This window comes from Bacillus rossius, chromosome 2 (genome assembly GCF_032445375.1).
Source record: "Bacillus rossius redtenbacheri isolate Brsri chromosome 2, Brsri_v3, whole genome shotgun sequence".
NCBI classification, from domain to species: Eukaryota; Metazoa; Arthropoda; class Insecta; order Phasmatodea; family Bacillidae; genus Bacillus; species Bacillus rossius.
The window spans coordinates 9,223,185-9,244,153 of NC_086331.1; the positions used below are offsets into that span (position 1 = coordinate 9,223,185).

General features: G+C 45.8%; 1 protein-coding gene across 1 annotated transcript in view; it reads right to left on the bottom strand.

Moving 5' to 3' along the window:
• LOC134529077 (tRNA:m(4)X modification enzyme TRM13 homolog) overlaps positions 1-6,679 on the bottom strand; it is a 53,997-nt gene extending 47,318 nt beyond the window's left edge. The window contains exon 1 of the mRNA XM_063362786.1: positions 6,483-6,679. Within this exon, the coding sequence (XP_063218856.1) occupies positions 6,483-6,581 (99 nt within the window). The 5' untranslated portion in view covers positions 6,582-6,679. The remainder of the gene's footprint in view (positions 1-6,482) is intronic.
• Positions 6,680-20,969: the final 14,290 nt, after the last annotated feature.

Sequence of the window (20,969 nt, forward strand, 5' to 3'; positions counted from 1 at the left end):
CAGCACATTAAATATTTTTGAGAATTTTTTAAAACTTTTATGCTGAAAGTTTCACTCATAAAATTTTACTCCTATAAATTATGTTTTATGACAAAATTGTAATCATTTAACAATGTATAAATATATATTTTTAGGTACCAGAAATGGGCTGGCATTCCAAAGAATCCTAAACTTGATGTACAAAGTATGACATCTTCGTACCTTTGTGGGAACCACTTTGCAAGAAATCAGTTTCGAGACGAGAACCAGACAACTCTGATTTTTGGAGCAGTACCTGTAGCAAAAAATTCTGGCTACTTGGATGATGATTTTCTCCCTGCAAATAGTGTCGTCTCGGACTCGTGGACACATTCAACGCCAAGAAACAAGCAAAGTTGTGCTACAAAATTGAAGTGAAAGGTTGGTTAGGTTAGGTCAGCTACATTTTAAATGCTTTGGCATTGTGATAGGAAAACAATATTGGCCAAAAATGGCATTCTTGTTTGGGTTACAGTCTTAATTTCAAAATGCCATTTTAAAATTTTATTTATTTTTAGAAAAGCCACGTTTGTAATGTTTTAGCAATTCCAAACATATATTATGTGTTGACCAAAGATTAGTGTTGTCTAAAACAAGTACTAAATCCTTACAATAATTTCTTTTGCCACCAGCTGATTAAAAGACATGGTTTACGTTAATGATATTATTAGTTACGGTTCTCACGAAGTAATTTAGAGTTGATGGAGGTTTTGCATTTGAAGTCTTATCTTATTTTACTTTATTATTATTTAATATTTTTCACATTATAGTACTATCCCATTAACTTAAGCACTGTTCACAAGGATTGATATTTAATTTTTTGTGTCTCTTATGTCATTATTTAAAGATGCTGAACAGCAATGATAGGTATGACGTCGTCTGGCCGACGACCACCCAGAGCCCGACCTGCACCCGCCAGTATACGCTCCCGCTAACGGAACACACCCCTGGCCATGGCCCACCCGAGTCAGGCGACCCGAACAGCAATTAAAGGCAAAGCCACGGAAACCTGAGTAGACAAGAGAAGAACCGTACCCATTCCTCCTGAAACATTAAATAAGGATTTTAGCGACAATAAAATCTCTTCCAGACACACCCGCTTGGAGTCTAGCGTAATGAGGTCACGCCTGGCGCGAGAGAGGCCGAGCCTCCCTCGGACGCCATGCCAGTTCGGCAGTTCAGCGCAGCTCACGGACCGGGGCGGACCTACGTCCCACGGAGAGGCAACATCCTTTGTCTACATCGAAAGTAACGTCCGGTAAATATAGTCACTAATAAAAAGAACCCCTTTTATTACTTAACCTCTCCGTGAGTACCCGGTCCCTTTTTCGGTCCAGGACCTAATCCGGCCGCATCAATTTAAAGACACCCCGCACCACACTTGGTCAGCGGGGCTGCTCTTCAGTATACGGCACGGGTCGCCTCCCGCAACTTACAGAACTTTATTTAAGGTCACGCGCACGGCGCTGACCACAAACCCGCAAGAGAACTTGGACAAACTTAATTGCGGTGCGTGTTTCACCACAGTGGGCACAACACCCGCGCCGAGACATTTGCATACGGGATTGGCCGTCTCCAATTGTCCACCCCCTTAATTCAGTGTATTTTGTGTCCCGTACTTTGTATTGCTAACTTACGTTACCCGAGTAATGAGTGCCACGTAATTTGTGCGCGCCCCCTTAGTTCAGTGTATTTTTGTGTCCCGTACTTTGTATTGCTAACTTACGTTACCCGAGTAACGAGTGCCACGTAACTTGTGCGCACCCCATTAATTCAGTGTATTTTTTGTCCCGCCTTTGTGTTACGAAATTACGTTACCCGTGTAACCAGTGAGACGTATGAGACGTAACAGCGTCCGAGGCCACGTAACGCGGAACACAAACCATACGGCGCCACGGAATAACGAGTAAACCCCCCCCCCCGGGGACCTCTGTAGAGTGTTGTATTGTGTACGACTCGTTCCTATGAATAAAAGGTACGACACCACCACCTCAACTCCACGCCTCTTATTTAAAATCATCTCACGCAACACCGCCGCCGGCCCTAGTGGGCCACGCAGGGGCACATACATCCACGACCCCAAACTCACGACTAGAACCGAGCTAGTCTGGCGCCCACCCGGACAATACGTAGCAAGAACCGCCTTTTCCCACTAGGAGCCACACCGGGACTCGAGCCCGAGACCCCGGACGACGGCATTTATTGTAAATTATAATTAAAATATTACAGCAGTGCATATGTACGTGATAACTCAGAAGTCATAACCACAATGTAGTGTTAATTAAATTTTACTAGGCGTATGAAAACTTAATACTTTGAAAAAATTTACAGTAGATGTGAATTGTACAAATTGAATACCTATGTAGCATTCCACAATATTAGAGTGAAACACTTATTAATCCTATGTTGCAAGCAACTCTCATTTTTGTATCTGCTTTTTTAGTATTCTAGAACATGAGAATCATAATTCTGTTTTGTGTGTGAAATAGGTTAGGATAGATTCACGTTTTAAATTGTTTGTAAATGTTTTAGCATTAAAAATCTATTTGTAAAGCAGGGGTTATATTAGTGATTAGAAGCAGTGTTGTTAAAAGTACTCGGAAAAAGTAATTAGGCTTAATTACAATTACTGTGGTGATAATGTAACTAATTACAAGTAAAAATTACTTTACATAGAAGTAATCAGTAAAATTACAATTACAATTACAATTACTTTCCGCTAACATTTTAAAACTGACCTACGATTCAATTTTTTTACACTTTGTTACATTAATAAACATACATATATGATTTGTTAAAAAATGATTTCATGTAATGATTAAATTTATTATCTTTAATTAAATGAATAATATTTGAGGACAAACTTGTTTGAATAACATCAAAAGACTTAATTCAAGTAGCTACCTGTAATAAAAGTAACACACTTTAAATTTTGGAATTGACCTTACAAAACAATTGCATTTTAAAGTTCTCATCAGATATATTCCCTCTCTTGATGGCAAAAACATCTTTACCAACACTAAAAAGACGCTCAACGGGAGAACTTGACGGCAGCGATGTGTTAAATTTTAAAAATGCAGATTTTAGGATAGGGTAATGTTGGAGACACTGCAAGTCACTTTGGCTCTTCATTTTTGATCATAGATTTTGTGAATACGATCGTAGCACTACAAGCGTAAAATTATAAACTTTACTAATACAAAAGTGTATGATCTTGTTCTTAATTGTATTCATTATACATTCCGAGAATAAAAGTAACGGCAAGTAAATATAAAGTATCGATTACCTTAATGTATCGATTACAATTAATGTTATGTATTCCAATTACAAGTACGAATTACATTTTTTTAAATGTAATTCGTTACAAGTATAAATTACTTGAAAAGTAATCGTTACAAGTAATCCGATTACTTGTAATTCGTTACTTAACAACACTGATTAGAAGCCATCACACCATACATTTGCCATTGCTTCAAATGATATATGTGTGTGTGTGAGAAAAAACATGTTTTTTATAATAATTTAGTAATAACAGGATGGTGGATACTTTAGACTTCAGAGCAATAAATGAAATAACCATATACTAGTGCTTTTGAAGCAGCTATTTTGATTTAGTAATACTTCTTCAAAATGTTATTTGAATGCAAAGAATTTGCATACCCTTGTATTTTGGCTGTTTTTGTTATGTTTATGCACATTGTATTTTTATTTTTTTAGAATACCTACATTTATATTTCTACTATATCATGTAAACCAGGATGAGTAACAAGGTATATTTCAGCACTGTCGCTGATGGGATTATTATATTATTAGCCGATGTCAGGGTCTGCACTAAATGATGCTTCCAAATGCAGCCAATAAGCACACATGATTAATAAACTTACAGTATCCAATATAACCACAAACACAGATGGCCATAAAGTATCTAGTCATTATTTTTGAAAACATTATTGTGGTGGGACAGAACAAATGCCTGCCTTTACAAGTTGTTCTTACTTTAGTTACCATCCTTGATACCACTATTTTAATTTGAATGAAAACAATGTTTGAATAAAACTATACATTTTTTTTTCTATTACCATCAGAATTCAGGATGCACCTGCAGGCACTCAGTTTTTGATTTTGGTTTTGTTTGAGGAATTAACTCAGAACCAATTTATATATACATATATGTTTTAATGTATACTTGTAAGAACCATGTATTATATCACTTGCTATATATCATTATACCATTCTTGTTGAATAAGTCATGCCTAGGAAAACTAACTCTATATCTGTTATGAGAGTGTATAACATACCTGTTTAGGGAGTGATTAGCAATAAACACTCAGCAATGCTACTTCCCTGTAAATTTAGTGGGTAATTTTCTAGAGTAGGTGCTCAACCAAGGAAAAATATTGAAAATTCTGAAAATGGTGTTTTTGTTAACAACTAATGTTCCTTAAGATATTCCAAATCAGGTGTTCTCAAATTTTAAATAGGATACTCAAGAAAGTAATAGTGGAGACTGGAGAGAATTATGAAGTCCGAGTAAATTGTGGTGTTAAACATGCACAAATGTTTCTTTTGTATTTTCTTTCCTTTAGCAAATTATAAAGCTGTAAATAAATAAAGATTCAAAAAATGTGTTTTGTATTCAATTTAAGTTGTAAGTTAATAAAAATTGAACGCATTGTTCTTATATTTTTAATTTGTCCAATTTTGAAGATGCAATACATTGACAACATATTCCTGTGATTCATCTGTTTGCCTAGCATAGAAACAATGGACTTGATACTGGTATATTTTTATCAGTGCTTTCATTTTGTAAAATAGTTTCCCATTTGCCTTTACCTAGTTATAACTCAGTAATACAAATTAGTTTTTCACAACAATTAATGTAAAGCTTTATTTCAAAATCTCAATTTTTTATATGAGGTAAGCTAATAGTAGGTGGCAATTTTTTTATTTGATATTTTTTTTCATTTGGTTTATTTACTGTAATTAAAAAAAGTATATATTATAAATTTAGAAATTTAATTAAATGTATGTGTGTATACGTATTTTTATATTCCACACAGACTTAACAATTTTACTTTTACAGTTGAATATTCATATAAATAACTATACAAATAGTTCTACTTGTAGAATTGCTTGTTTAGTTTCCTTTGTAAAAGATATTCATCTGTCAAAGTAAATATGTTAGTTGAAATATTTCCATAAAAAAAATTATTTTAAATAGACCACACATATGTCCACATTCAAATATCCCGCCGCCGGTTTTTTTTTTGTTAGTTCCGCGAGTGACAACTTGGAGCGCTAGGGTTGAACTAGTAGCATCATAAATAGCATTGAGTTTCCCATCTTTCCGTAGGTGGATAATCTTTGCTTGTAAACAAGCAACAATGGTGAACGCGGGAAGCCTACGATTCACTCATCCTTCTGGACATACCCGAATACTCACGTTGGCAAGCCTTCTTTCAACAGACGAGAGGCAAACGCCTGATCGTGCATCTTCGGTTTTTTTTTTTTTATTGTAAATAAATATGCAACTCATGAAAACTAATGGTCAATTAGGTTATGTTCGCTACATTATAAATACTTTTAAAACATTGTGGATGGTTGATTTGGTTAGGATAGCTACATTAAAAATACTGTGAAATCATGTAAACGGTTTCCTAGCGCTGGATAGCTACATATTAAAAAGTTATTTGCTAAGCAACCATAAAATGATTTTACAGTTTTTTTAATGTAGCTATACTTACCTAATATAACCAACCATCCACAATGTTTTAAAGTATTTATAATTACTTCTTGCTAATTATAACAAAAGAAGGCTTGCCAACGTGAGTATTCGGGTATGTCCAGAAGGATGAGTGAATTGTAGGCTTCCCGCTGAACGCCGCATCAGTGCACAGCATGAAAATTAAAAAATTCCATATCTCCTAAAGTATTTGGAATTTCTGATCTCCGCCGGGTTTAATGAAAAGAGGAAGTTAAAGAGCACAGAATAAAGGTATTTTTGGAATTTTAAATTTTTTTTTAACAAATATTGCCCAAATATGAAAATTAAAAAATTCTATATCTCCTAAAGTATTTGGAATTTCTTATCCCCGCAGGCGGTTATGAAAAAAGGACGTAAAAGAGCATATAATGAAAGTTATTTTATATTTGTACGATTTTTTTTGGCGCTAATCCGTACACTACATATTTACCAAAATTTGTTTTTCAGCAAATTGAAAATACGATAATTATCGATGCAAATTTTTTTAATTCGCTGTAATATTTTTGCTACAGAAATATTAAGAATTTTTTTCTCATTTTTAGCTTTTACTCTCCCTCAAATTTTTGTCAAGTCTATATCTCAAGTCCGGCAAGTGCAGAATGCTTATAACGTATGAAAAACCGCCAATCTAGGAAACCGAATAGTGCATGGTGAAAGTCACCTATCATTGTTTTGAAATACATGTCAAATAAGTACTCACGTCAGAATCCATGTGTTCTCCACAAAATTGATTTCCAGCTTTAACAGTCATTTTACAAAAACGATGCTTTCGTTTCAGAAAAAAATTACAGTGTGACATTTTCACTTTTTTCCTTACAATTGACAGGCGCTATCAAATACACACGTAAATCACGTGTTCAATGTTATTGTTGAATATTTACTTCGCTTTTTGGTGTTTTGGCCATACGAGTGTAGTTTAGCCATAAAATAAAAAGTTTTAAATGTATATTGTCAGTTATAAAAATAATTGTTAAGAACAAAACTGTTTGTTTTGCTAACAAACGTGGGCCTACGCCATAGGTGCTATTTTACTGATAGCGTACCTCTGACGATGACTAAAGCCCGGTCTCCACCCTGCTGCCTACGGAATGCACCCGCCAGCCAGCAGCCAAGATCGATTCGGCAACCTAATTTAGGGTGCGGTTACACGGGAGCCTGAACTAGTTCAGGTGAACATGTTCAGCTGTTGAGTGCGGTTACACACAGTCTGAACATGTTTCGTTCGAGGCCATTTCCCATTTAACTTAAACAGGTTGGCAAAGTAGTTCAGATCGACATATCTTCTACATTAGCCTCTGATTGGCTGTTAAAATATAAACAGTCCTTTGCAGAAATTCAAGATGGAAAGTGTTTCTGGCACAAGTTCGAGTAATATTTCACCGAATGCAACAAAAAAAAATCAACAGATAATTATATATATTTTTTTTAATTGATCCTGACCTTAATTTTCTTAAAACTGAGATAGGTACTCTCGCTCAAAAAATAATAAAAAATAAGTTTAAAAATTTTACTGTGCATGTTGTTTGAATTCCCGATTTGTAAAAAAATATTGAACAATTTGTAAACACATTCAATTTCTGCTGATAATGCTGTATAAACAAGTGAGAAAATCCCGCGTTTTCTGGATACAATTACAAAATAGAGATAAACAACACAGTCATTCGTTGACAGCAGAAAATTTGTTTTAGAGCTAAACACACTTTTCAGCAACTACCGTGTAACCGTACACTTTCGCGTTTGTAAACGTGTTTACTTAAACATGTTCACCTGAAGTAGTTCAGGGTCCCGTGTAACCGCGCCCTTAATGTGTGAAAACATGAAGGCATTTACAAACCACCTAATTATAAGTCACTCAACACCAGCAAATGAATTATGAGTCTTAATATGACAAGTGAGCCAATTAATATTAATACCTATGTTATGATGTTTATCTATTTTAATGATTTTTATGGGTTTTGGTGGGAAGTGATGGATATCTCATATAAGAGAAAATAATTATTTGATTTTATTTTAAATATATAATATTTTTTACCTGGCTAAAAGCAGATGCCTTAAAAAAGGGGGGTTTACGGACGATAATTTTTGCGTGAAAACGTCATAAGAAAACATTGATGAAAAATACATACTTACCTTTATTTTCAAATATTTTTTACAGTTTTTGCAAATTTAATTTAAATAATTTGTTTAAATATAATCACGAACAATTAGTTAAAAAGCCTGCCTTAACCTGTTTGATATTATAGAAGATTTTCTCGCACGGTGGTTGGCCGATTCTTGCACGCTCGGCTCAGGCGGAACGGAACAATTTTTCGTGCGTGCAGCCGGCATTTATCGATTTATAAGACGTTATAACGTCAAAAAATGGTAAATTATGATTCGTCAGAAAGTTAAATTGCTTAGACAATACTTAATACCCTGCCACAAATTGACGCCGTCCCCGCTACCTCTGATTATTTAGACGTGATTTTGGTTTGGGTTCGTGATCTCAGGGAGGATTCGGCCTTGTGGTTAGAGGTATAGGTCAACGCAGTAGGGCCCCCAGAGCTGTTATGGCCACTCGGGACGCCTGAAGAATAACACAAAATTTAGTTAGTGAATTTAATACAGCACAGCCCAACACATGGTGCTGCCCGTTCTGGCCGTAACGGTTTGCCCGACGCGACTAGTCACACGCGCAGCTCACTTCCTCAGTGGCGGCTCACGATTTTTATGCGCGTGAGGGGCGGACTCGTACACGTGATGCTTAAGTTACAAAATTACACCCTGATATGGCACACGGTATCTTGACGCACAATACACTACACTATTACCTAACTCTTAGAAAACTGGGCTAGCAGCACGTAGGCCCGTGTCTCTGGCGACTCTACGTGGTGTCTAGGTGTGTCCCAGGGACTGACTCGTTATAAAGTTCGATGGCACGCGTTGCCTGCTGGCTGCCCCGTGCGGGCCAAAACTAAGTAGCCGGTAGGCTAGGTTGGGCGTGAAGCGCCGACGTAAAACCACATAATCTCCCCACAGTACTTACGTATGACGTAGAACACTCATCTTGGAGCACTGATTGAATTAAGTTAAGTACCTCATGGTAAATTTAGGCCGACCGCGGAACTGTACGTGAAAGGTTGAAAAGAAATTACACTATTGAAAACTACATGTTGGTGAATGCAAAGGTTGAAGGTTCCGCGTTGCGCGCAGGCTGCCGGCCTGGGTGAGCTCTCGAAGGACACTGGCTGTGTCGCCGCGCGCGACCCCCCTCCCCCGCCAGCCCTCCCGCGGAAACGTGTGGATTTCGCGGGAAACTGAACCGGCCAGGTTCGGGACAAATCGCACAGTGAAACATGATTTTGCAAAGACTGAATTATTAATTAATGGAAAATAATGTTTAATAAAACCTGTGGAAAACATAATTAAAATAATTTGTTGTAGTGCGGCGGAGGGACATGCCACACCCGGCCGGATCCTTCCGCCGGTGCAGCACTCGTTGCGTGGTGTTCGCCTCGTCGCACGCACTGCACTTTGATGCGCGCACGAGCGCGTTCGGTGCACACGTTTTTACGAGACGCTGATGAGGCATAGCGGTCTATGCGACAGAGGAGCATTGGCAGTCGGCGTCAAATGCCCCCCCTTCTCTGAGACCGCTATGTGCATCAGCACTTCGCTTCACACGCTGAGCACTTAACTGACGTTCGCCGCACTGCGAGCCCTACACTACGCGGTGGAGTGGTGGTGTGTTGTGATGCAAAGATTCTACCCTGAATACCTCCCCCACTCAATGAATGATAAGGGGTTACGCCCTGACCCGTGTCCTTTACCACCCTGGGACTGGGCAGCGACTTGCGCCTCTTCTAGCTCAATATGGTGACAAGTGGGTGGGGGGGTCAGTGTGGTCGGGGTGTGACATGGTAGTGGACTGGATGATGTGGACGGGGGGTGATATGGGTCCGGCCCCGAGTGTCGGCACCACTGGAACGTCCCCTACGGGCTGCGCCCGGGTGGAGTAGCTCGACGGGGACCTGGACCACTCGTATTCCGCCAGGTAGGCCGGGGGTCGGCGGGCCCTCTGTGGTCGTGTGGTGGGGACTGTGCTGGTAGGGGTCTCCACTGGGCAGAGTGTGGTAGGTCCCCTCGTGTCCGGTTGGGTGGTCGCGCAACTCGCCTCCACGGCGGGGACAGGAGCGAACTCTACCGGCTCGCTGTCGTCCGCGCAGCACGTCCTGACCGGGGCCCGACGTCAGCGGGTGGGGCGCCTATCCCTACTGTCCGGCTCCTCCTCCCCCTCCTCGGGCTCGTCCACGGATACCCGGAACGTGGCGTCCGCCAGGCTGAGGTCCAGCGGCCACAGTGGCTCGTCGCCCTCCTCCTCACAGACCTCCTCCCCCTCCTCGTCAGGAAACCAGACCAACGGACTCCCCACCTCCTCGGGGACGTGCGGAACTGTGGCCAGCGGCACCGGGGACCTGCTAGGGGTGTCCCGGAGGTCGGGTTGGGTGCACTCATGTGCCTGATCGGGGCTACCCCCGTCTGTGTCGCCCGTGTGCATGTCCCCCCGGGTGGTGGGTTCAGGTGCTGCTCCTTCCTGCGGTGTATCTGTGGCTTCCTGGAGTGTGGGGGATGGTGAAGAGGGGGTCGTTGGGCCAACTCTGACCCCGTGCGCGACTACGCGCAGGTCGTCCCTGTGCACTTTAGCGGGCCGCCCCCTTGGCGTCCGGACCGCGTAGGATGAGGGGCCCGTCCTCCACAGGACCTCCCGCGGCTCCGACCATCGGGGCGCCAGCCCCACACAAAAGTTACGCGCCCCGGACGACAAGTGGTGCTGCCTGACATACACCAGCTGACCTGGCTGGATCGGAGGTGGGGGGTGACTACTAATGGGCGTGTGGGCCACCAGGAATTGGGCCTGCTGTCGTCTGGCATGTTCCCTCCCCTCCTCATGATTGGGGCGCGCCACCGTGCCCATGGCGACATCGGCCACCCTGCTTTCCCCGGGCAACGCCAAGTTCTTCCCGTACAGGAGCTCGGCAGGGGAATGACCGGTGACTGCGTTGGTGTGGCGCCGGAGGCAATACAACAGCTTCGGCAGGTGGACGTCCCACTTGGAGTGGTCGTCCCCCAACCTCAGCCGCAGCTGCGCCTTGACCTCCTGGTTCTGCCTCTCAGTGGGGTTGGCCTGGGGATGGTAAATGGGGGTGGTGTTGTAGTCGAGACCCCATCGGCGACAGTCAGCTCTCCAGCGCCTCCCGCTGAACTGACAGCCGTTGTCCGTCAACAGCACGCGCGCGAAACCATACCGCGGGAATATCTCGTGGTCCAGCAGGGTGGCTATGGTTCCGGCGCGCACGTTGGACACCGGGAAGGCTTCGACCCACCGGGTGAAAATGTCGGTGATGACGACCAAGAACCTCTTCCCCTGGGTGGTCCGCGGGTAGGGCCCCATTATGTCCAGGGCCAGGGTGTGAAACGGGTCGCGGGGCCGGCGGGGACGTTGCTGCTCCACCCCGTCGGACCGCCTCGTCTTCCTCTGCTGGCACTGCTGGCAGCGCCGCACCAGGTCCCGTACGTCCCGCGTCACCCCCGGCCAATGGAAGGTCTTACGGACGTCTAACTGTGTTTGGTGCGCCCCTGGGTGTCCCGCCAGCTCGTGCGTGTGGTGGAAGTCCATTACCTGCTCGCGGGCACCGAGCGGCACATGAAGACGCCAGGTGTCCATGTCCCCTGGCACCCGGGTCTCCAACACCCTGTCTACGCACCTGTGGTAGGGGTGAGCCTGCTCCCCACATGACCGCACCTCGGCCTGTGTGGGGTCGTCTGTCCGTTGAGCCTGTTTCACGAATTCCACTAATTCGCTCAGGGTCTCCACAGGCAAGACGGTGGGATGGTCGGGGGCCCTTGGGATGTGAAATAAGGTTGCGGGCGCCTCCCCCGGAGTGACTGACGGCGCAACTCCCTCTGGCGGCAACAGCCCCTCCCAGTCCTGGTCATCCTGAAACGTGTTGTGTGGGTCGGGATGGCGCGACAACTCGTCGGCGAACTGGTTGTCCCGTCCAGGGACGTGCTCGACCGCGAAGTCGAAGTTCTGGAGCATCAGCGCCCACCTCGTGAACTTCGACTTGCGGCCCTGGGCGGAGTCCAGCCAGAGGAGACACTGGCTGTCCGTCCGCAGCGTGAACCGGCGGCCCTCCAGGTGGTGGCGGTAGCGACGCATAGCCCAAACGACGGCCATGCACTCCTGCTCGTTCACATGGTACCGCCCTTTGGGCTGGCCAAACTTGGCGCTGGCGTACTCCACCACCCGGCGCACGCCTTTGTCCCCCACCCGGTATAGGACGGCCCCCATCCCCTCCTGACTGGCGTCTGTCTGAAGGAACAGGGGAAGGTCAGGCTGCAGACGGGCGAGCTGGTGGCACTCGCGGAACTGCTGTTTCACCGCGTCCAGGGCGGCGTCCGCCTCGCTGGTCCACTGAAACCGGAGCTTGGGTGACAGCAAGTCCGTCATCGGGGCGGTGACGCTGGCAAAATGCGGAATGAACGAGCGCAGCCAGTTGAGAAGGCCCATCAACTTCTGCATCTGCTTGCGGGTTCGTGGGGCGGGTTTGGACTCAATAAGGTTCAGGTGCTTTGGCAGAGGGCGGCAACCCTCCGCGTCCACCATGTGCCCTAGGTACTCCAGTTCAGCCGCGCCCACGTGGCATTTCTGGGGGGTGCACGTGATGCCGTGTCTGGCCAGCCGCTCAAGGACCAGGCCGAGGTGCCGGGCGTGGTCCTCCCACGACCGTGACAAGATGATGACGTCATCCAAGTACGCGGCGGCGAACTCGCCCGCGTACCCGTCTAACACACGCACCATCATGGCCTGGAAGGTCGCGGGGGCGTCCATCAGCCCGAACGGCATGGCACAGAACTGGAAACGCCGGCCGTCAGGGGCAGTGAACGCGGTCTTCGGGCGGTCCTCTGGACGTACGGGCACCTGCCAGTACCCGGACTTGAGGTCCAGGGACGTGAAGATGCGGACGTCGCCCAGCCCTGCCAAAGCGTCTGTTATGTTAATGAGTGGCGGTGGGGCGTGTATGGTTACTGAATTGACTGGTTTGAAATTCACACAAAAATGCATGGAGCCATCTTTCTTGTTCGCCATGACAATCTGGCAGTTGTATGGTGACTCACTGGGTTCGATGACTCCATCGCGTAGCATTTCCGTGATCTGGGTCTGGATGACGTGCCTTTCAGTGGGTCCGAACCCGTATGGTTTTACGAACTGGGGTTGGTGAGGTCGGGTGGGGATGGTGTGTTCCGTGGTTGTGGTACGGCGGAGCATATCTGTGGCCGCAAACACCTGTGGCTGTTGAGACAAGACATTGTTTATGAGCTCTACATGGGCAGCGGGCACACCGTTCCTCAAGTCCGCGAGCGTGATGGGTGTCCCCTGCTCGGCGGGTGGCCGATAGCCCAGGCTGTAAACTGTGCGCCGCTCGTGGTGGCCAACGTACAATCTCCCCTCCCTGACTTCCACAGTGGCGTCCTCCTGCGCCAGCCAAGGCAGACCTAGGATCAGCGTCTCCCGTAGTCCCTCTACTACTAGTGCTGTTGTGTGACTAACATGGTCCCTGATGGAGAGGGTGATGTTCGAGCGGCCGACAATACGCGCTGTCGCCCCCTGCGTCGCTAACTGTACCTATTCCGCACCTGAGTCAATGTCCCGTACGCTCGAGCATTGAGCCGACACATATGTGTGGCTGGCGGCCGTGTCGACAAGAGCATGCACTGGCTGTCCATCCATCCTGATGGGAATCCGGAGTAAATGCCCCGCCCCAGATCCCAACTGCCCTAATTGGAACGACTCACCGCACTGCTCCCGGGGCGCTGCCGCTGCCGTCAGGCGGTCCGCAGGTGCTGCCGGTGTCGCCGGGGCCACCTGGTGTCCGATGCGGCTCGCCGACGACCTGGTGCGGGCCGCTGACGAGTCGGGTGAGCGGCGCCCGTCCGTCCTGACAGGGCGTGCCGGTGTGTCAGCGGACACCGCAGGTGCTGCCGGTGTCGCCGGGGCCACCTGGTGTCCGGTGCGGCTCGCCGACGACCCGGTGCGGGCCGCTGACGAGTCGGGTGAGTGGCGCCCGTCCGTCCTGACGGGGCGTGCCGGTGTGTCAGCGGACACTGCAGGTGCTGCCGGTGTCGCCGGGGCCACCTGGTGTCCGGTGTGGCTCGCCGACGACCCGGTGCGGGCCGCTGACGAGTCGGGTGAGCGGCGCCCGTCCGTCCTGACGGGGCGTGCCGGTGAGTCGGCGGACACCGCAGGTGCTGCCGGTGTCGCCGGGGCCACCTGGTGTCCGATGCGGCTCGCCGACGACCCGGTGCGGGCCGCTGACGAGTCGGGTGAGCGGCGCCCGTCCGTCCTGACGGGGCGTGCCGGTGTGTCAGCGGACACTGCAGGTGCTGCCGGTGTCGCCGGGGCCACCTGGTGTCCGGTGCGGCTCGCCGACGACCCGGTGCGGGCCGCTGACGAGTCGGGTGAGCGGCGCCCGTCCGTCCTGATGGGGCGTGCCGGTGAGTCGGCGGACACCGCAGGTGCTGCCGGTGTCGCCGGGGCTACCTGGTGTCCGGTGCGGCTCGCCGACGACCCGGTGCGGGCCGCTGACGAGTCGGGTGAGCGGCGCCCGTCTGTCCTGACGGGGCGTGCTGGTGCGTACGTGGGTACCGCAGGTGCTGCCGGTGTCGCCGGGGCCACCTGGGGTACGGTGCGGCTCGCCGACGACCCGGTGCGGGCCGTTGACGGGCGATGTGAGCCGCGCCCGTCCGTCCTGACGGGGCGTGCTGGTGTGTACGTGGGTACCGCAGGTGCTGCCGGTGTCGCCGGGGCCACCTGGGGTACAGTGCGGCTCGCCGACGACCCGGTGCGGGCCGTTTTACGGGCGGTGTGAGCCGCGCCCGTCCGTCCTGACGGGGCGCGCTGGTGCGTACGCATATCGAGCCAGCCTGTCCCGGTATCGTTGTAGGAATTTTACGGACTCTTCGTGCTCCTGCCCTCTGTACTCCGGTAGTTTGAGAGTGCCGCCGGGGCGCGGGGCGATAGGAGGCGCCGGCATCGCTGACGGTCTGTCCAGCGCGAGCTCGCACGCGCAGCACCTGAACAGCCCATTCCTAAAGTTGAGGAACTCCCGGGCCTCGGTGCACGAGCGGTGCCTCACGGTGCCGCACTGATGGCAGAACGCCACCTCATCGGGCCGCCGATGACATCCCCTCGCGCCGCACTTAAATGTAGACGTCGGCTCTGGTTTTCCGTCGTCAAAGTCTGTTTTGTGCTTCCTCTCCGTGTCGCAGGTACAGGTGGCGAAAATCCCTGCAGCGGCATGATTTATTGGCAACCCTGGCAGAAGGCATGCGTGGCATACAACTTCCATGTCTATGCTTACCGCTCCATCACGGCTCATGTTCATGCGCGTAGCAGCTGCGCAGCTGCGCCACCCGATCCCTGTGTGAGGCGCGCGGACTTCCGCTCCCACAGCCGTTATCGCGCATGGCGCGTAACTTGATGCGCGTCTGGCATGTAACTCGACGCGCGCCTATCGCCAGGTGCCCGCTCCTTTGGCTGTCTGCGCGTTGCGTCCGTTTCCGCGCGATTCCTGAATTCCTACGCGAGCCCTTACTGGTACACTAATTTGAAGCACAAAATTTGAAAAATTTGAGAAAAAATTTGAAAAATTTGAAAAAAAAAATTTGAAAGTTAATTTTTAGAAAATGAAAGCCACACTAGTCGGGCGCCAATTTGACGCCGTCCCCGCTACCTCTGATTATTTAGACGTGATTTTGGTTTGGGTTCGTGATCTCAGGGAGGATTCGGCCTTGTGGCTAGAGGTATGGGTCAACGCAGTAGGGCCGAGCTGTTATGGCCACTCGGGACGCCTGAAGAATAACACAAAATTTAGTTAGTGAATTTAATACAGCACAGCCCAACACATGGTGCTGCCCGTTCTGGCCGTAACGGTTTGCCCGACGCGACTAGTCACACGCGCAGCTCACTTCCTCAGTGGCGGCTCACGATTTTTATGCGCGTGAGGGGCGGACTCGTACACGTGATGCTAAAGTTACAAAATTACACCCTGATATGGCACACGGTATCTTGACGCACAATACACTACACTATTACCTAACTCTTAGTAAACTGGGCTAGCAGCACGTAGGCCCGTGTCTCTGGCGACTCTACGTGGTGTCTAGGTGTGTCCCAGGGACTGACTCGTTATAAAGTTCGATGGCACGCGTTGCCTGCTGGCTGCCCCGTGCGGGCCAAAACTAAGTAGCCGGTAGGCTAGGTTGGGCGTGAAGCGCCGACGTAAAACCACATAATCTCCCCACAGTACTTACGTATGACGTAGAACACTCATCTTGGAGCACTGATTGAATTAAGTTAAGTACCTCATGGTAAATTTAGGCCGACCGCGGAACTGTACGTGAAAGGTTGAAAAGAAATTACACTATTGAAAACTACATGTCGGTGAATGCAAAGGTTGAAGGTTCCGCGTTGCGCGCAGGCTGCCGGCCTGGGTGAGCTCTCGAAGGACACTGGCTGTGTCGCCGCGCGCGACCCCCCTCCCCCGCCAGCCCTCCCGCGGAAACGTGTGGATTTCGCGGGAAACTGAACCGGCCAGGTTCGGGACAAATCGCACAGTGAAACATGATTTTGCAAAGACTGAATTATTAATTAATGGAAAATAATGTTTAATAAAACCTGTGGAAAACATAATTAAAATAATTTGTTGTAGTGCGGCGGAGGGACATGCCACACCCGGCCGGATCCTTCCGCCGGTGCAGCACTCGTTGCGTGGTGTTCGCCTCGTCGCACGCACTGCACTTTGATGCGCGCACGAGCGCGTTCGGTGCACACGTTTTTACGAGACGCTGATGAGGCATAGCGGTCTATGCGACAGAGAAGCATTGGCGGTCGGCGTCAAAATGATGAGAGCTTAATTAAATTATCTTTTATGTGCTTTAATATAAGATCGTCATTACGAATATGCTCCACATAACCTGTTGTAATGAAATAAACACATATTAAAATAAAACTTTATTTCAAAGTAGTTGTACACAACCCATGGGTTGATTTGGTCGCACGAAACATGTTCAATGCTTTGTGCTTTCTTGCTTGACAAGTGATGTTTTTTATAAAAGCAGTAAACCAGTCTACACCTGGCCTCTGGTCTTTAAATCTAAATTGGATGTTGTTTTGTCTGATGTAAAGTTGAACAAGATCCAAAACTTCGTGCCGAGATAAGACAAATACATTTTTGTCCATTACTTTCAAACAGTTCACTATCGCTTCTTCTTCAGCAGAAGACAAGAACGATTCGACACCACCACCCCCTTACCATTTCTGGGAGTGAATCCTTTACCAAGTGTGCCCAGAATACAGTGTTTTAGTGTAGACCTTGGAATATTGTAGAATGTAGCTGCTCCCCTGGTGGTGTTATTGTCATTCTTAACGTCATCAATGGCTTGTTCCAAATCCTCTTCTGAGTAACGTACACCAGCTCCTCTCTAGGTTTTTTCTGACATAAGTTCTCACCATTTTTTGAAGAAAAAATATATAATTTAGCATAGTTAACCACAAGGAAAACATGAACAAAATAACACCAGTAATGAATAGAAAATGCTTAACAATAATGACGGTAATTAATGTTATTGGGGTAACTGGAACATGCTGGGATAACTGGGTCCAAGGAGGGCCCAGATACCCCAAACATCTGGCCCACGTACCCCAATTTCTAAAATATTTTTGGGGTAATTGGACTACCCACTCAAGCTTGTAACTTAAAAGAGAACACATGCTGGCAGTAACATTCAAGGGTTATATTATGCTTCTAAATTATGCTGAACTAACTATAATGTTGATAATACTTGCAGTCAGGGCCGGCGCGTCCATATAGGCGAACTAGGCAACCGCCTAGGGCGCCAAGTAGCTGGGGGCGGCGCAGCACGACACATAACAGCTCATATAATATGTTCAACGATTATTGAAACTCGATGAAAATGGATTTTTGTAACAGTTTGGAATGTTTATATTGATATAAGTAATTATTTAAAGTCCACGGTGACCTGTTTATGATTTGTAATAAGTAAAAAATTAAAAAAAAAACACAAGCATGCTTACATTTGATTGTTGACAAAATCTTAGGCTTAAGTGATGTATTTTGAGGCAAGGAAAAAAAATTTTTGTGGTGTCCGGCAGGGTGGAAAGGGGGGGGGGGGGGACATTAAGGTTTTTCGCCTAGGGCGCCAATTTACCTTGCACCGGCCCTGCTTACAGTGAACCTGCAGATATTTCATCAATTTAAGATGACACCACTTTGTTGTAGAAACCATTCACTACAAAATTAAAAAAAAAAAAAATCCTTACATGAAAGCCACAACACTGAGAGAGATGAGACTGGTTGTTTAAGGGAGATGCCATTGTTCTTCAATGCTTCCAACTTCTTGAAGTGAAATTCCCCTCAAAGATTTTATAGAAAAAACCCATGGCCCAGTTACCCCCTGGGCGCAGATACCCCAACTGACCTTATTATAAGATATAAATATATAATAATCATTGTATTTCGGAACACGATGCATAAGTTATTAATTTTCCTAAAAATTACAATACACTGAACAATCTAGGCAACACAAAAGCAGATGATAGTGCCAAAACAACCAGACGTGTTGCCCTTGCAACTTTTCCTCGAGAGAAGGAGCATCAAGGGCATAACCTGAGTGACCTGAGAGCATCTTGCCCTCTCGAGTAAAACAGCCATCCGCCATACTATTTTTGACAAGTAAAATGCGCAAGGGCACCCCGAGAGTTAAAACGTCCAAAAGAGACTTCGAGTAAAACAAACAATTTCTATAAAGGGGGGGGGGGTGTTAGGCCGTTTTTTTATATATTACGGTCAACAGCATGAGCCAGCAACTAGAACTTGAGATAGCCTGTCCACAGTGAAGGTCTCAGTGGCCATATTATATGCTTTACACCTCATCCAGAGGCATTGCATAGTCGAATATTGGGACCATGTACCAATATTGCAGAGCGAGTACACAGAAGGAGAAAAATAACATAGGAATAGAAAGTGATAACCTCCTGGGAGGCAGGGGCGCAGCCATGGGGGGGGGGGTGGTTTAGGGGTTCAACCCCCCCCCCCCCCCTTAGCACCAAATCTTTAATTAATTTCTTATTCATCACTCAAACAAATTTCATATTAAAATTAATAACATTTTTACCATTACAATATTTAAATTTAAGTACCGAAAACTGCTAAAATAGCACTATTTTACACCTTAAAATCCAAATTTTCCTGTGGGAGGACCCCCGGACCCCCCGATTTAATACGGAGGGGCCATGCTTCTTAAAACCCCCCATACACAAATCCTGGCTACGCCACTGCTGGGAGGTATGCTCTGACTACTCTATCTTCTGGGTTGAGGCTGATCAACCATGAAAAAAACAGTCATGGAACAGGTTACCAAAAGAGCTATGAGAAATGGTCACAAGGATAAAGTTATCCCAGGAAAGAGTAGAGAGGGCAAGAGTATGCCTAAGGAATGTGTATAACAATGTGGAGGCATAAATTTAGTTAAGTATGAGGCTTGAGGTACGAGGTGCTGACTGCCATCTTGGACTGTGATGTAATGGTGACCATCTTGGATGACCTTTACCTTTGACTTTACCCTACAAAACTGACCAAAATGAGTCAAAATTTACCCAAAATTCGCCCAAATCTGTCAAAAGTTCAGTTTTTTGGAAAATATTCTGCCAAAAATCTCAAAAAAATTAAAAAATAAAATTCTCTATTTCAAGGGAAAACTTCCAGCCTTGAGGGAAAAAATTTCCCATTTAATCCTGAAAAGTGCCGATGGCTTGAAAAGTCCGCAAAGTTGCTTAAGAATACATATATACAAACCTCCCTAAGCCACCGAGGTCATGACTTAGTCAGTTAGGTTGCCATGGCCGCTATCTTTAATTATGACATAAATGTTGCAATTAACGTTACAACCGCCATTTTGAAAAGCAGTAATTATTATGCTAGAAAATAGGGAAAAACTTTAAAATTCATAGAGAAATTTAATTAATAAAATATTAACAAAAATTTATCCATCTTCTATGTAGACATCACAGTTGCTCATATAGTTATGGTCACCATCTTGGATTCTATAAATGTTGCAATTTTCGTTACACCGATCATTTTGGAAGTGTATGACATCATCGTTGCAATTTTAGTTATGGCTGCCATATCGGATTCTAGAACGTTGCAATTTTCGTTACGACCGCCATTATGAAAATCCATAATTTTTATGGAAGAAAATCGGGAAAAAATTTAAAATTCATAAAATATTAATTAATAAAAATTTTAATAAAAATACTACGCCATTTTGAATTATGACATCACTGCCACCGTATTGAAAATCCATAAATATTATCAGAAAAATTTGAAAAAATATTAAATTTTTAAAAAACCAATTAATCAAATTTTAATAATATTTTAATAAAACACACACTTACATCATGAAGTTTTCTGCTCGAACCCGATGAGGGCAAAATAAAAATGTTATGACAGATACTTCCCCCACAGAAGCCACCGACAGACTGACCTCCCACCACTAATGTCAAGATATATATATCGCCATTTAGTGTGATGTCATGTCTACCATCTTCTATTCGTCTGCTGGAGGCCGCCATCTTGTTTTCGTCTGCTAGAGTGCACTTCCAAAATTATTTTAATTTTTTTCCCACTAGAGTGCAGTAATAATTTATTATTACCGTAGCGCCGCCATCTTGAAATTTGGATGCCATCTTGGAAATCCATAATTATTTAGCTATAACTTCTGGAAAAATTCCAAAATTTATTTTATAAATCTACAAATAATATACTGATTGATTCGATCGACTCCTGTCCTTTCTTCGATACTTAATCAATGCAAAAAAATTAATGTTATTTTAAAAGAATAATTTCAATAAATATAATTGAAGGTATTAAAAGTATCTTAAATTCCTAATATACCTACTAGCCCCCAGTAAGCCGATGACTACCATCTTGGAAAATTTGTATTTATTTAGCTATAAATCCAGAAAAAATTAAAAAAAATAATAAAAAATCACTTATTAAAATAATGATTGTCACGATAGATTTCCGTCCTTGGTTTGATTCTCGGCCAGTCGTACGTGCAACTAAAGCTT